At 43.2% G+C, this 15,317-nt stretch overlaps 2 protein-coding genes across 2 annotated transcripts in view; both read left to right on the top strand.

Moving 5' to 3' along the window:
- Positions 1–7,643, top strand: part of cfap299 (cilia and flagella associated protein 299) — a 75,028-nt gene extending 67,385 nt beyond the window's left edge. The window contains exons 5-6 of the mRNA XM_067521655.1: positions 2,809–2,938; positions 5,340–7,643. Coding sequence (XP_067377756.1) covers positions 2,809–2,938; positions 5,340–5,432 — 223 coding nt within the window. The 3' untranslated portion in view covers positions 5,433–7,643. The remainder of the gene's footprint in view (positions 1–2,808; positions 2,939–5,339) is intronic.
- Positions 7,644–8,864: 1,221 nt separating this feature from the next.
- bmp3 (bone morphogenetic protein 3) lies at positions 8,865–15,271 on the top strand. The gene is made up of 3 exons (XM_067521653.1): positions 8,865–9,548; positions 10,566–11,491; positions 12,856–15,271. Exons 1-3 carry the CDS (start codon positions 9,272–9,274, stop codon positions 13,045–13,047), a joined length of 1,395 nt encoding a protein of 464 aa, XP_067377754.1. The 5' UTR covers positions 8,865–9,271; the 3' UTR covers positions 13,048–15,271.
- Positions 15,272–15,317: the final 46 nt, after the last annotated feature.

Raw genomic sequence — 15,317 nt, 5'->3', positions numbered from 1 at the left:
GACCACCTGCTCTGGGCAGATTCTCACCTGTGCCATGTTTCTGCCAATTTCTAAATAATATAATTGTACCGAGAAGTTTTTTTCCCTCCCCTTCATTCTGCATTCAGTAACCTTTCTGTAGAGTTGTTTGCACTGTAGCTTTTGACAATAACTGCACAAGATATAAGTGCAGTTATGCTGCAACTGTAGTCAGGTGATTTCCACTAAACAGACTGTGAGACTTTCACAACCATTTGGCTGCATTTGTGATGGTTTAGATGAATCACATTTAGGAGGGTGAATGTATGTGTAATGAGTTGTTTTCTGTCGTCTCGATTTAAAATGAATTCAAATCTGTTTTTACTGTAACACGCATTTTGACTTTTTTTGAAAAGATTTGACAACATTTGTCAAAATTGGGTGAAGTCTTATAGAGAAAGTCTCGAGTGAAATACCCAAAACGTTAAATAGTCCCAGAAAAATCAAGTCTCTAAGCAAAAGACGTGATATGGAAATGATTTGTTTGTGTATCACGTCTGTTTAACCATCTTCTGTCTGCATTTTGTCGTGGTTCCTGTGTTAAGATGTTTTCTGTGGGAGCCTCCAGTCTCACATAGAAATCCATCCTTTTTTCCATATCGCAGACTATTCTGCCAAAACACGTGTATTTACTTTTCCCAATATTGTACAGTGGGGGTCTGTGGTTTTTGGAAAAGCCGCATGGACGAGTTTTTACATCGCTTGTACTAAATGTTTGCTTGTAATTTGGAGTCAGAAAATATTTTTATGGCTCAAATGCAAATGGTTATTTGCTCACAGGTTTAATATGCCACTAGAAATTACCGCCAGAAAACATCTTCACACCAGCCAAGTGTCAGAAACATTTGGAAGATGGTAAAGATGTTGCAGTGTAAATTTAAACAATTTGAGATGAAAACTTTATTTCTGCTGTTCATCATGTATTTGCTCCAGTAAAGCACAACAGCGGCGGAAATATAACCTACAGCCGGCTATGTTACGGCCTCGTGCTTACAGCTTTAGATCACTCATTCCCCCAACACAATGCACCTCTTCCCAGATTTACACTGGACCTCCTCCCTGAACTCCGTGTTTTTGGAGCACAGACTGCTGCCGGGGGCTAGAGCAATACTCAGTCCCTCAGAGTGTGACATGTGGAGTTATGTTACTAGTTATCTGAACACCTGAGCGAGGGAGCCACTGAAAATGGTGGAGACACGAGTAATAAATGACTCTTTGCTTGCTACAGTTTTATTATTAAGGCTTTTGTATGTTAGAAAACCATGGTGGGCTTGTGAAGGTACTTTTAGCATATTAAATCAGTATGGATAAAACAACCAAAACCTAAAAATATATAAAATATCAGTACAATAAAATAACAGTAACAATTTGTTCCACACAAAGCTGAAGTGATTTGATTCATTATGTTTTTTCAAATTAACCAAACTACAAACAGACGTATCTCTAAATCCCAATCTGGCCTCATTTATAATACATTTGTACTTTTAAACCGCTTTTAAATGGGGCTTAAGTTGGCCTGGCCTGGCCTGGCCTGGCTTGGCTTAGCTGAGAGCTTGTGGACAATCCAGCCTTAACAGGGAAACTGTGCAGTAATTAACACCACCCAACTACTTCCTAACCACTTCTACTGTCACTCATATCAACAAACGGACAAACTAGAGAGCGTCCAATTGCAACCAGGTGTCCTGAAAATGACACTTGTTTTAAGGGGAGTCGGATTATGTGTTTGCAACTTTTAACAGATCTTGCAGTGAAGCTAACGTCCAGCTTGCCTCACTACAGTGTTGTCTCACTTAAACCTACGTTAAGCTTTAGTTGAGTAACGCTGACCCTACAGGACTGATTCAGACCCACCCATCCCAATGACCTTTTAGCTGTCTTCACGTTGCTAAAGCCAGGGCTTCGTTCATTCAAAAAACACGGTGCAAATTGATCGGAATAGTTTTTTTTCTCCACAGCTCGCCCGCTAGTAAACTGCTGAAGAATTTGCACTTGATCAGTAACTTGACCGATGGACAAATCCAACATATCACTCTTTAAATATATGGTTCCAAGCATTTTGGTCGTCTAAACTTTGTCACACTGTGGCTCTACTGTATCAAAAATAACAGCCTAAAACTCAAAGCAGAGCATCCGTTCGGATGCTGTAAATTAATAAGGGGGGGAGGGTGTCAATTACTTATTAGCCACAGCTTTATTTTAATGCCTGGCTTGGCGAACTCAGCGCCCTCAAGATGAAATTAGAAACAGATTTTACTTTCTCCTTCTGCACTACTCTGCAGGTTTCTTTACAGCCTTCTGCTGCGTCAGCCTATAAAGGCAAATTTCCAAATTCTCAGGTAGATCACGCCATCACAGCTGCAACGTTTCATTCATCCTGCACCCATACAGGAGGAGACCCTCGCAACAGAGGGACAGCAGCACGAGCAGCAATGCAGATTAGTTTTCCTGCCTCGTGTCTTCAACTTGTTTTTATTTTACAACTAAAAACTTCTCTCTCACAGCACTTTCCCCTGATCCTGCTTCAATGGCACAGCTTGCACCAATGCAGCCTAAAATTCCTGATTTTTCTTGTTTTTTGTTTTTTTTTTGTAAAGAGTTAAAGCATTGTGCGATTGTATTGTGATGTTTTAAATTGCAAGCTCACACAGAATTCACAGCGGATTGGTTGAATTAATCTGTGAATTCCTGGAGGGAATGAATAATGCCGCAGTAACGTGTCCCCGTTGGAAAGCTCCTCAAAGATTTGCCTCAGTCGTGTAAGCTATCATTGCTCTCTCTCCTCTACAGCTACTGCAACTGGAAGACACAGGTGTCCACGTCCAACTCGAGTCCAAACTTTGAGGTGATTTACGATGACCCTAATGGCCTTCTCTTCAAGAACAAGAGGGACAAAAAGGTCCTGAACGTGGACCCCTTGGTAGGTTTGTGTCATTGTCCTGTTTTTGTTTTTAAGCCCCAGAGAGACAAATGCTACTGTTAATTAGATCACGTCACCTGTTACGCAGCAATAAACATTTCAGTCTTCTTTTGCTTTGGGCTGTTTCCTTTCAGGTGTCACCACAGCGAATCATGTGCCTCCATCTAACTCTGTCCTCTGCATCCTCTTCTCTCACACCAACTAACTTCATGTCCTCTCTCACTACATCCATAAATCTCCTCTTTGGTCTTCCTCTAGACCTCCTGCCTGGCAGCTCCAACCTCAGCATCCTTCTACCGATATATTCACAGTTTCTCCTCTGAACATGTCCAAACCACCTCAATCTGGCCTCTCTGACTTTATCTCCAAAAGCCAGAGAGGCCAGATTGAGCAATAGAAATAAAACTGTCTCGGTTGACTTAACTCACCATGTACCTACAACATCATGTTTGTATCTTATTTATCCATACTGTGCAAAAATGATGAAACATAGAAATTGTGACCTGTCTGTCAACTTTACTAATTAGTTTAGTGAGTCTTGACCAAAGATGTCATAAGCAGTCATTTTCAGAGCCTACGCTGTAAGACGAGCAGTTGTAGAGATTGAGAAAGAGAGAGAGAGAAGTCAGTGGGATGGAAAGATATTTGCTTTCCACCTGCACAAAGAATGAAGGAATGGAGGATCAAGGGGTTAAGACAGGTGCTTCCTCCACATTCACAGTCCAACAGGGGCCCTGGAAGAATAACGACTGACAGACAGTGTGTGTTTTTTTTGTTGTTGTTTTTTTCCCCCTTCCATTTTCCTTCTTTGCTGGGGGGCAGGGAGGTAGCTGGTGGGGCTGAACTATTTTGAATTTGCAGACAGAGCTGTGGGGACTGCGTTTTTGAGGCCAAGCGCCAAAATGGCAGCACAGTGTTACAGCTGTGGTCGAGCACCGCCCCGACCAGGCTGTCTATTAAAAACACAAGAGAAGGCACAGGAAGCCAGACACAGCAAACCACCCGTGTGCCCAGAACCCAGCTCAGCTCAGCCCGGATTGGCTCGGCACGGAGCAACGCAGAACCGGCCGACCTTTTTAACCCGCTATGAGCTCACTCGCTGCTCATGTGGCCACCGATCCAACAGGGGACCTTCCAACTCCTCGTCGGTGGTTGGTTTTTGTGCCTCTCTCTCATACCGTGACCACTTTTTCTATTCCAGCCATAAAGTGGGTTAGGGGTTGGGGGGGTTGTCATATTTCAGTTATGACAGTGGTAAAAGTAAATGTTATTAGAAAATACTCCTAAAACTGACGGTTGCAGGGAAAAACAAGCCACTTGTGTTTACTGACACAAGTGGCTTGGCGGTTTCCACGAAAGTCCATTATCATTTGGTTCGGCCAGCGTTTCTCATGTTGTCCATTTTCATTTGTTTATCTTTATTTTGCTTTTTTTGAACAGAACAGAGAAACACTAGCCTCCCTCATTAGGACACCCACAAGTGTGTTTGAGGCAAAAGTGTAAATTGAGCGTAATGGTTGGCTATGGATCCACTCCTACCAGAAGCTTTCGACATACTTATCCTTAAATAAATGTTCCCAGCTGTTCGTAGCTTCTCGTCTTGGTGGTGGAGCTGTGTCAGTTTCTGACATTCGGAGTAATGCAAAACATTGTGGTAAATGAACAATCAGAGTCACTGCTACACTTGGCTTCCCATTCAAATATACGTGTTATTACAGAGAGGTGTGTTCTGTATAGCCGTGGTTTTGTTTAGTTGCCACTGGACTTTATTAACAAATAGGCTAATGATTCTGTGTAATAGTAAAAGTGCTTGTAGATCCAGACACACTGAGACTCAACTCAACATGTGTCTTTATGCTTATTTTCGCTTTTCTTATCTCAGGGTTTTTACTCGTTGGTCTTATGGTACTCGTTAGCCTCTTTATACGAAACCATAGCCAGCTGTTTCCAGTTAATATGCCCTGTACGCTACCTGACCGGCACTCGCAGATAAAGTTAGCGGCTCGCATGCAGCTTAAATGTGAGCCGGATTATTTGTTAACATGCTGAACAACTTGCCGGGGTTGAAAATTGCTTAATGCAGCTTTAAAATAACCGACGTCAAGGTGTGTTCATTTGGTCAACTCCAAAAGCACCAGTGATGCATCCGTGTGGCCTCAAAAAGGGTGGGAAAACCAAGAAACTGGAGAACAATAACAGAAAGGGCCAGACTTTTTCGGAGGTTTTGAGATTAGCCCAAGTCCAGGCTGAGGTACATACAGTTGTGCTTGAACAAACACAGACGGCTGATTTATGCGAATGACGCAAGGTGGAGATTCGCTTCTGGTCTCAATGTGCTTTTACAGACTATAGATAAAACTTTCTGAACAAGCCCTGCTAACTTCTGTGTGCTGGGTTGCAGTGTTCTCCTGGTGAGGACTCCAGCAGAACATTCCTACAGTCGGACCTCTACGTCCATGTCGCCATCTACGACCACAACATCAGGACGGTTTGAGCTTCAGAGGCTGCTGCCGACGCGCTCGCACATATGGCAAATATTGAAGAGCGCTGGAAGCCTCTAATTTGACAGAGTTGCTGTAGTTTCACCATTTACAAACTGCTTGCTTCATATCACGCTTGCCATCTGGGTGGAGGTGCTCCAGTGCATAAATGTTTGAACAGAGGACTCCCAGAGGAAGAAGTAGATGGACTTGTGTGACAACTTGGACGTTTCCCTGCAACCAAGCAGAGATTTTGTTATTTAACATGTTGTGACCTCAAAATCCTCTTATAAGTACTATCTTCTTTTTTTTTTGGCCTTAATATTTTCTTCATTCGAATCAGAGCAGGGCCCAGCGGGTTTTTCTTTCTCTTCTATGAGCAGCAGTCTCAGTTCGGGGCACAAACCTGCTCGGGGACCTTAGGCTCGTCCCATTCTTTGACCTGGCATGTTTTGAACTGTTTGTCTAAACAAATTAAAGGCGTAAGAGCTTTGAAAGATGGTGGGGGGGTGCTTTTATGTCCTCCCCCAGGCTGCGGTAGCTCCAATTGGACTGGAACAATGGGTAATGGGCTTAAAGCATTCCTCATGTTCCCAGATGCAAGGCACACTTTGCACGACATCAAAGTGCTCGTATATTTACATATTAGTCATTCACTTTGACATTTCTAATAGGACAACTTACCAAATAACCACAACAAATTATTTACCTAGTACAGAACACATGACTTGATCCCTTTTCATTTCTGGATTAAAATTTTTAGTTTAAGTAACATTATCACCAGCGTGTCTATAAACAATTAAGCGTTTCTGTCATTTGTGAAAGATTTAAAGTTCACGACCCAACTTGGCCACAAAGATAAGAGCACTAGTAACATGAGGGCGACGATTTGGTTTCTTCTTTTATGTCAAAAGACGGTTGTGCCATTGTTGTCACGGTGCAGCTGTTCTGTAACTTCCACGGTAACCTTTCAATTATTATTTAGGTTGTTTATTTTTTTTCATCAGGTGTAATTTTATTAGCATTGTATATATGTATGTATGCATTGGCACATAGAAAGTGCCTTAGTGGTAAATACATGTTTATGTTAAAAATAAATAGAAAAGTTGTTATATCTTGTTTCCCCTCGTATTAACGTAATGTTCAAAAAAGAGACTTTTGATTAGTTTTGAAAAAAAAATAACTGAAACCCTACTTGGCATGAAGACTGGAAGCATGCTGGACTATACCAAGAAGTACAGTATATTGTGTGTGTGTGTGTGTGTGTGTGTGTGTGTGCGCTTTCACCGTTGGATGCACCCACACTGGACATTAATCTAAGCTTTATTATTAATGCACAGACATGAGACTGGTCCGGAATTTTCCCATCTAATTCTTGACAAAGAAGCCGTGCGGCAGCCAGGCTTTAAAAGTGCTTGAACTCATTACCTCTGCATCCATTCTGTTTGAAATTTATTCCCGAACGCAACGAGGTTTAAACAAATGAGTTAATTCTATCACCAAGCTCTAATGTCTCTCAGCTGCCTTGATAGCAGAGCAGACTTCCACCGGCTGCATCTGTTTGTCTCTTTTGATTGAACTGAGCCCTGCTGGCCTCATTGGAACAACATGTGTGGATGTGTGTTCGGGTTCTGTAAAAGCAGCATTTTTGGGGGAATAAGAGTAGGGTTTCGTTTTTTGTTTGGGTTTTTATTCATTGGATTTTGGGGCCTCTCTTTTTGTGTTGGAACACCTGCGAAGAAACTGGTTTGTCTCAACAAAACTAACTGGACTAACCAGGCTGCGACACACATTCAAATTTGGCTAAATTGTGTTGGGAACGTCCAGATTTGACCTGGAGGCCTAGGCTGTCCCACTCGACAACCCGTCCTCCTGACTTTTACAACGCTGTTGGGGTTTTTTTTTTTTTTTTTTTGTGGGTGGGTAGGAAGAACCCAAACTGGATGGGTGGAAAAGGAACAATTCACCCTCATCTATAGCTGTTTAGATTTAGGAGCCACAGCTCATTCATGTGGCTTGGTGATGGTGATGGAACAGCCCGCTCTGTTCTCCCTCCCCGACAGTGTCATCAGTCGTTCCAAACACCTACCGCTCGTAACAGCAGATGTGCAAATCAAGAATTGGGCTGGTGGACTAAAAAGCAAGTAATACAAGATGAAAATGCACAGGCTTGTTTTTTTGTGAATGGCTGTGAGCCTCATTAAAAACAAGTGACTGGAACTTACCCAGGCAGATCATGTGTCTGTAAATAGTAATGATTTCACAATAAAGTCTAATTTAAATGCTTATATCCCTCTGCATTTCTTTTATTGGGCTTTTAAGCTGTTGGGGTTTTAACTCGAGCGTGCTTTTATTAGACTGAGGCCTGACTTGCCTCTAATAGACACAACATGAGGTAAAGCTGCGGATTCAGACTAGTGTGCAGTATGAACAAGCTCACTTTCACCTTATTTTGATGTGTCTTCACGCAGTCTTTTCATCAATATAATGAGTTAGAAGCTTTAGTGCAACTAATTGTTCCTCCACTGGACAAAGACACAGACACACAAAAACACACTTTATAGAGACACATACAGGCCATTTGTCCTTCATGTGGATACATTGGACCATTACTCAGCTACAGTTCAATATAGCTTAGCTTTGGTTTTTCCTTTCAAATATTCCAAATTATACACAGACCTTTAAACTCCCATATTCTTTTACGTTAATTTCATTCATTCATTTACGTTAATTTGTGCTTTGTGGACGACAGGTAAGAGGAAACGTGCGCTGATTACTCGGGGCTGCGTCTGCCGCTGCTTCGCAGGGCATCTCCTCCCAGTTAAAAGCTTTAAATCAGCTCAGCGCACCGACTATGAAGGACATGGCATGCTAATATTATTGCCATCAGATGTCCAAGGGCGGGGAAATGCCCTAATCATTTCCTCCCGAGTGCCCCTGAAAGAGAAACACAGTGACTCGGGGGTGGAGTACGCCTGGGTGGGGTGCGAGGAGGAGGGGGGTCACAGTACAGCATCCGGACCGGACCGTGATGGTACAGGATGTGTGTGCTTAAAGCCATTGACCTAAACTAAATAGGGGTGAGAGCCTTTAATGCAGGGAATAAGCCGCTTCATTCAGCAGCGCGACCCAGACGCACAGCTCTGCGGAGCAGAAATTACGCACGGAGGAACTGTCCTGTGGCAGCAGTTTAGGTTTGGAAATCAGTTCAATAAATCGTTGGAATTTAATTTAATAAACATACGTTTTAAAACCCGTCTCGAATCAACTGACAAAACAGGTTACTTCAGCTCCTGCTAACATGAGATAATTTGTCCCCGGGCTGGATGTGCGTAAAAGTCTCTCAAACAGGAAACTCTCTCTCTCTCTCTCATTCTGTGTGTGTGATAGAGAGAGAGAGAGAGGGAGAGAGAGAGAGCAACACCCAGCTGGTCCCACAAGCCCTATAATACTCAGCACAACATGCTTTACCTTCAATGAAAACTGAGACGGGGGGACGGTTGACTACTGGTCCTGAAATCAACCCAGAGCTCGGATACAAAAACCTGAGTTTTCCCATCGTCTGCAACACTACACCTTCTGCTGTGCGCCGGGACTTTTCTCATTACTGACTGTAGCAAGTTTCAACCTGCAACTTATCAAAAGCAGGGTGACAACTTGGATAACGCCCCCACCCCACCCCACCCCTGCCCACCTTACGCTCTTGCTGTTGCTAGTGTCAATAGTGATGGTATCATTTTCTTACAGAGGACTCCTCCTCAGGTGATGGTATGTCGTTCTGGAGCTAGAAGCCGCGTTTGGAAAAGCGTTTCCACAACAGTTTCTCTGTTGCTACCTTCGCCCTGGTTCGAGCATGGCTCTCCACTCCTGGTTTTTGGTCGTGGTGCTCTACGGATGGAGTTATCTGTGCGTTGGATCTTGCGCGATGCTGAAAACAGACACTTTCCCAGAGAGACGAAATGTGGATTTTACGCATTCGGTGGATAAAAAGCTCCACGCAAAGGAAGACCCGGATCTGATTTTACAGGATACAATGACTGAGCACATGCAAATGCTCTACACCAAATACAACCGTGCTGGATTTCTGTTCAAGGACGGGAACACAGTCCGCAGCTTCAAAGCGCACTGGGGTACGTATCCAACGTTTTACGCACGTTGACAACGCTGCTTTGTAATTACTGCATAAATGCACGATGTCATTGTGAGTTTTGAATGTTGTGCTTTGCTCAGTTTGAATCATCTGCAAGTCACCAAATGCACTGACGCGTGTAGTATTCGTGGCGGATGTGAGATTTTCCCAATTAGTTTTTAAATATTTTGTATTGAAAGTGATGCAAATTTGCGCCATTAACGCGCTGCTGTGCGGAGCTGCAACAGAAATAACACCTGTTGATCCGCGGACAATGGGATCGACCTGTTACCGCCTTCCCCGCGCCAGGAACGGAGCACAACACGCACACGTGTCGTCTCACCTTTTAGATTTTCCTCTCGGTCACTTTGGAGATATTTTCCCCTTAAGCCAGCACGTGGCAGCTGCGCTGCTTCTCTCTGGTCCAGCTGATAGTTTTCACTGTTGTGAGCTTCTGCGTCTAAGGGCCATTTAATTGTGCCCCCCGCCCCCCGCCAGGAATTGTGGTACTAACAAATATTTCAATAATTGAAAGTGAATAACTTTCAAGCTGTTGTGGTAATATTGCTTGGACGTGGGCACTAGTGTAGATGATCCGCTTCTCTTAGGGGTCAGCGTTTGTTAGATTACACTGCCTCCTATCGCTCACTGCCTGCATAGAAAAGCACATAAAGGCTCGGTTCACTCAATTTGTCCAATAGTTTTTACATCTACCCATAATGGTATTTTGAGATTCCTCCCTCCACTAAACTACAGCTGAGCGTGAAACAGGTTTTTCTTAGTCTGTAGATATCGAAATCCCATATCTCATAACTGGCTGATCAAAGTACCTGCGTTGCTGATACAGTTTTATTTGTATATTTACTTTTAATGAATGCAACTTTTTGAATAACTGGTATCAGTCTGGAAAAGTTTGTTTATAATGTTTAAAATAGTAACAATTAGCTCATTCAGTTTATACGAGAAAGTACAAGGTTTCTTTTCAAAATCCTGTAAATATTATTCATTGTATCCACAGGTACTATAAACAAGAAGCATCTGCAGATTTTAAACCTCACCTCCCTCACTAAGTCAGAAGACGTTCTGTCGGCCACTCTTCATTATTACATCGGAGACCTTCAGAACAACACCCAGGGCTGTTCTAGGCCCAAAAGCTGTGGCCGCCATGGGCCCCGGAGGCACAGCCATATCCACATGGTCATCTGGAGTTTTGCCTCAGTGGACAATAAGATGAGGACTCTCGGACACTTTCAGATCAATGTGTCCACCCTCTACAGGGACTTCATATCTTGGCAGTGGAAGGACATAACTCGTGTGGTGAACCAGGCCAAGCACCACGACGAGCTGCTCATTGGGATCGATGTGGCCTCACAAGGGCCCCAGCCTTGGAAGAAGCTTCTGTCAGACCGCTCCCCCTACATCCTAGTCTATGCCAACGACTCTGCAATTTCAGAACCTGAAAATGTGGTAGCCACCCTCCAGAGACATCGCTCAGTCAGGGGGGGAGGCACCGTTTCACACGGCTTCCAAAAACTGAGGCCACACGAGCGAAATCACACTGAACGAGAACAGCCGCAGGCCCGACACAAGCGCTCGGTGAATGTTCTGCTCCCCTTGCAAAACAATGAACTTCCCGGGCCAGAGTATCCCTACGAGACAACCGGGTGGGATGAGACAAGTCCATATGAACCATTCGAGAACAAGCAGCCTCGCCGGCCTCGTAAAAAGACCCGCAAGAATCAGCGGCACAAGATGCCGCTTCTGCAGTTCGATGAGCAGACGATTAAAAAGGCCCGAAAAAAGCAGTGGAACGAGCCCAGGAACTGCGCTCGGAGATACCTGAGAGTGGACTTTGCTGATATTGGGTGGAGCGATTGGATTATTTCACCGAAGTCATTCGATGCCTACTACTGCTCAGGGTCCTGCCAGTTCCCCATGCCAAAGGTGAGACTCGGACCCTTTTTTTTAGTGGTAACAAACCTGGCATCAGGGCCAGCTGACAGGTCTCCAAACAAACTGTGATGGGTTGCAAGACAATATTAAAGCATTTAATGCATTAATGCAAAACACGTTCCACCAGTATTGGGTTGGTTCTTGGAAATTCTTGGATGATTTTAGTTCCAGGTTGAGACTGTGGGTTACAGGTACTTAGACACTGAATGTTCAAAGTACTGATGGACGTGCAAACTCCATGCTTCTTTTTCTGGATAGTATACATTTAAGAAAACAGCTCAGGCTATGTTGGACAGTATGAACATCCCAAGTCCCCGAAGGCCATCTGTCATATGTTATAGATTATAAAGCCAAGTGAACAGACAGAAATCTGTACCACCTGTTTTACTCTTTAACTGCAGAGACTAGCGATGCTACAAGGTCTACGCGCTTTTATCTCCACTACAGTAACAAAGGAAACTGCATCTGTAATACTCACACATTCACATGCAAGTGATCATACTTGAGCACTTCAATCCAAATTGCTCTGTTAACAAAAAGTGAGAAATAATCGTGCTTAGATGAGATGCACCTCAGAATTTACAAATCTAAAAGAAATTAGTTGAGAGTAGACTGATGTTAAACATCAGCTTCTCTCGTAGCTCGGGGCCCCTGTTACAAGATAACATCACAGGTATTTTAAACATGGCCGGAATGCCTGGCTTCTATCCACTTAATTCATTACCTTGGAGTCGCCCAGCGTTTGCAGTCCAATGCAATTAGTCCCAGAGGAAGGGCCTAGGGTCTGCGGTAACCCCCTCCCACTCCCGCAGGTTTGCTGCTCAGTAACACAGGCCTCTGGTCCTCTGATGTCGCTTCTCCTTTGTCGGGTCGAAGCTACAAAAACTACTTAAGAGCTCACATTAAAAGCTGCTGGGCCTAGTTTATTGTAATGTGTGTCGCTGATTCGATCCTTCTAGGACAAAAAATAATATTAGTAGTGTTCTATAGTGAAGCAGCCACCTTTGAGGCACTTTGTGTGATGTTTTTACTGGAATAACTTTTAAATGTTTAACAAGAATGATCACCTTTTTCTAAAAATGTTTGCTTGATTAATAAGTTTCAGAGCACGTTCATTTACTGTATTCTGACAGTGGCTAATACCAGAGGCGCTGGGTTTACAGAGCAGGTGGGGTAGAGTGGATCGGGTCTCCCGTTAGCTTAAGTTGCACATTTTAGCTTTGAGTATTTCCAGAAGCAATGATGGCTCAAACTGTGACAACACGACAAGTTGTTAATATTGTTCCCCTCGATTGCATGTACGGACTTGTGGAACTACATACAGCCAAATAATCCTTTTTGTCCCTTTACTTTAGGCCCTAAAGCCTTCGAACCACGCCACCATCCAGAGCATAGTGCGGGCGGTGGGCGTTGTCCCAGGCATCCCTGAGCCGTGCTGCGTCCCAGAAAAGATGTCTTCCCTCAGCATCCTCTTCTTTGACGAGGATAAGAACGTGGTGCTCAAAGTCTACCCCAACATGACTGTAGATTCCTGTGCCTGTAGATAGCTCCGTTTGTTCTTTCTCCACTCCAGCACCCGTTCATCGAGAAATCATCAAAGAAATCACACATGCAACCGAAATCGTCTCTTCAGTCATACACTAGCTCAAAATACAAACTCAGTGAACACGACTTTCCCGCTCACACTGGAGGAGATCTCTGCCTGTTGTTCGCTGTGAAGTGGGGTCAGGATGTTCACAGGATGGAACGGATCATGTGAGTTGTCCCCCTGGAAGATGACCGGAATGGAAAGTCAAACCTCTACGCTCCAATTTCACCACTGGCACCAGTGTTTGTCTTCGTCATCGCCGCTCAGCTATCCGTTGCACGATAGCACGTTGAACGCAATCATAAACTCGTTATCACGATACACAGACACCGACTGAGGCGGGAGAAGGACACCAACTGAAGGAAAAGTCATTTTTTTTAAGGAAAAATTAGCTTAGTCTGAACTCATGCCTCCGTGGTCGTTCACATCTTTTCTCCTTTATAGCTTGAAGTTGTCTTTGGTCATTAACCACAAATTCATCTGGGCTCACACTTGCATGGTTCTTGTTACTATGTGTATGTATTTATGTCTGTACAATCACTGTTATTCACTATATGGAAAGTTATTGTATATTATTGGCTTGGCTGCTATAAAGAGAAATATATTCCAAAGCCAAATTTGTGAAGTAGATACACTTCCGTATTGTTGTTTGGATCCCGGCTCTGTGGTTACATTCAAAAGAGGGAGTAAGCTGTGGTCTTTGTATGGAAGGAAGGTTTTTGAAGAGTACCATTAAATCATTGCTTCAGCAAGAAAACGTTCAGTTTAGGAGCAGAGATTTCATTTTGAAAGAAAGAGATGAAACATATCAAAAGAGTCACTCGATGCTTCTCTGGAAGTGAAACTGACCTGATACATCCAGTAAAAGAAAGGAAATAAATCCAACAAGGGTTAATAATAGTGGTTTCGATGAGCCTGATATCAGGCTGTACAGTCTTTGTTTTTGACACTGTTGCTGTCAATGTGCTGGTCTGGAATCAGTTTTGCTTTCCTGTTTTAGGTTCATTTTTTATTCGATGTTCTTCATCTTAGTGCTCGGAGTAAATAGTGGCCTACAGATGAACAAAATGAGCTGTGCATGATTTAAGTTTTCAGGTCTTTTTCATTTAATTGGGTTTTTTTTATCAAGGAGAGCTGATGTCTTCCTGGTTTACACCCTTAATTTGACTGTTTGCAGCGGATTCTACAGAAATGATTACAGGCTTATTTGATGTACCTTGTGTCATTATGGTCAGAGTTCATAAAACCAAATATTTATTCAGAGCACATAGAGCGAAATATAGCAGTAACTTGTTTTTTTTTTACAAACCTGTACATTGTTTCTGTATATAGCTGACTATGTGCTGATGACACTGATGTCTCCCTGAGACACCGGTGCCTTTTGAGTGGGGGGATTTCTGCTTTCCAAAGATATCGATTTTGCTCCTCAGAGAAAATTTGGTCATCGAAAGAACTGAGCTAAGTTTGCAATGAGTCATTTTTATGGTACACAATAATCTACGAGTGAAGATGGTGCATATTCTTTTGTATGATCGCCAGTGGGATTTGTTCCAAAATGTATTCAGAATAAATCACTATTTTGATATTTCAGAGGCCTTTACGTTGTGTCAGTAACCAGTAGATTTTGTTTTTCCAATTTGCCAACACAGATTTTAGCAGTGCATGTTGTAGAACGCAGTGGCCTCGTCTGGTTCACAACACGTGGACATGTGACGACTCCCAGCGAGTCGTTTGCGGGGGCTTTGCTTTTGCTGCATTTTGAGACTCAAGCCAGGTCTAAAACGTCATTAACGAGTATCAAAGACACTCATACTGGAAACAGTGCAGCATATCAGATGTTTATATGAGCTTCCTCTACGTCACTGTTCAACCCTGTTTTGTAAATGTTTAGCTGTAGGTAAAAATGCTTGTACAAAAGCTTCATAAAATGTATTTGTATATGGTAATGACCTTTAACATGCATCTATTTATTTTCTTTATGTTGCATAATAGATTCTTGTAGAGGTGTGGTCTGAGAAAGAGGAACTGAAAGTCCGACACGCCGATGGTCTTTATATCTGTGATGGACAGGATGATGATTTCTCACTACTGATGTGAAAATGTGTCTAAAGGTATTTCCCCCCTCTGAGCTCTGACCCTCCTCACAAAGCATTCAAAGAAATTAATAAAATCATGCAAAACTCCGATCTATCAAGGATTTTTGGTTTTGGAGGCCAGTGACACTGAACA

Source organism: Channa argus, chromosome 11 (assembly GCF_033026475.1).
Source record: "Channa argus isolate prfri chromosome 11, Channa argus male v1.0, whole genome shotgun sequence".
Lineage (NCBI taxonomy): Eukaryota > Metazoa > Chordata > Actinopteri > Anabantiformes > Channidae > Channa > Channa argus.
Note: the sequence above shows the minus strand (reverse complement) of the source record. Positions and strands in the feature narration are given on the sequence as shown.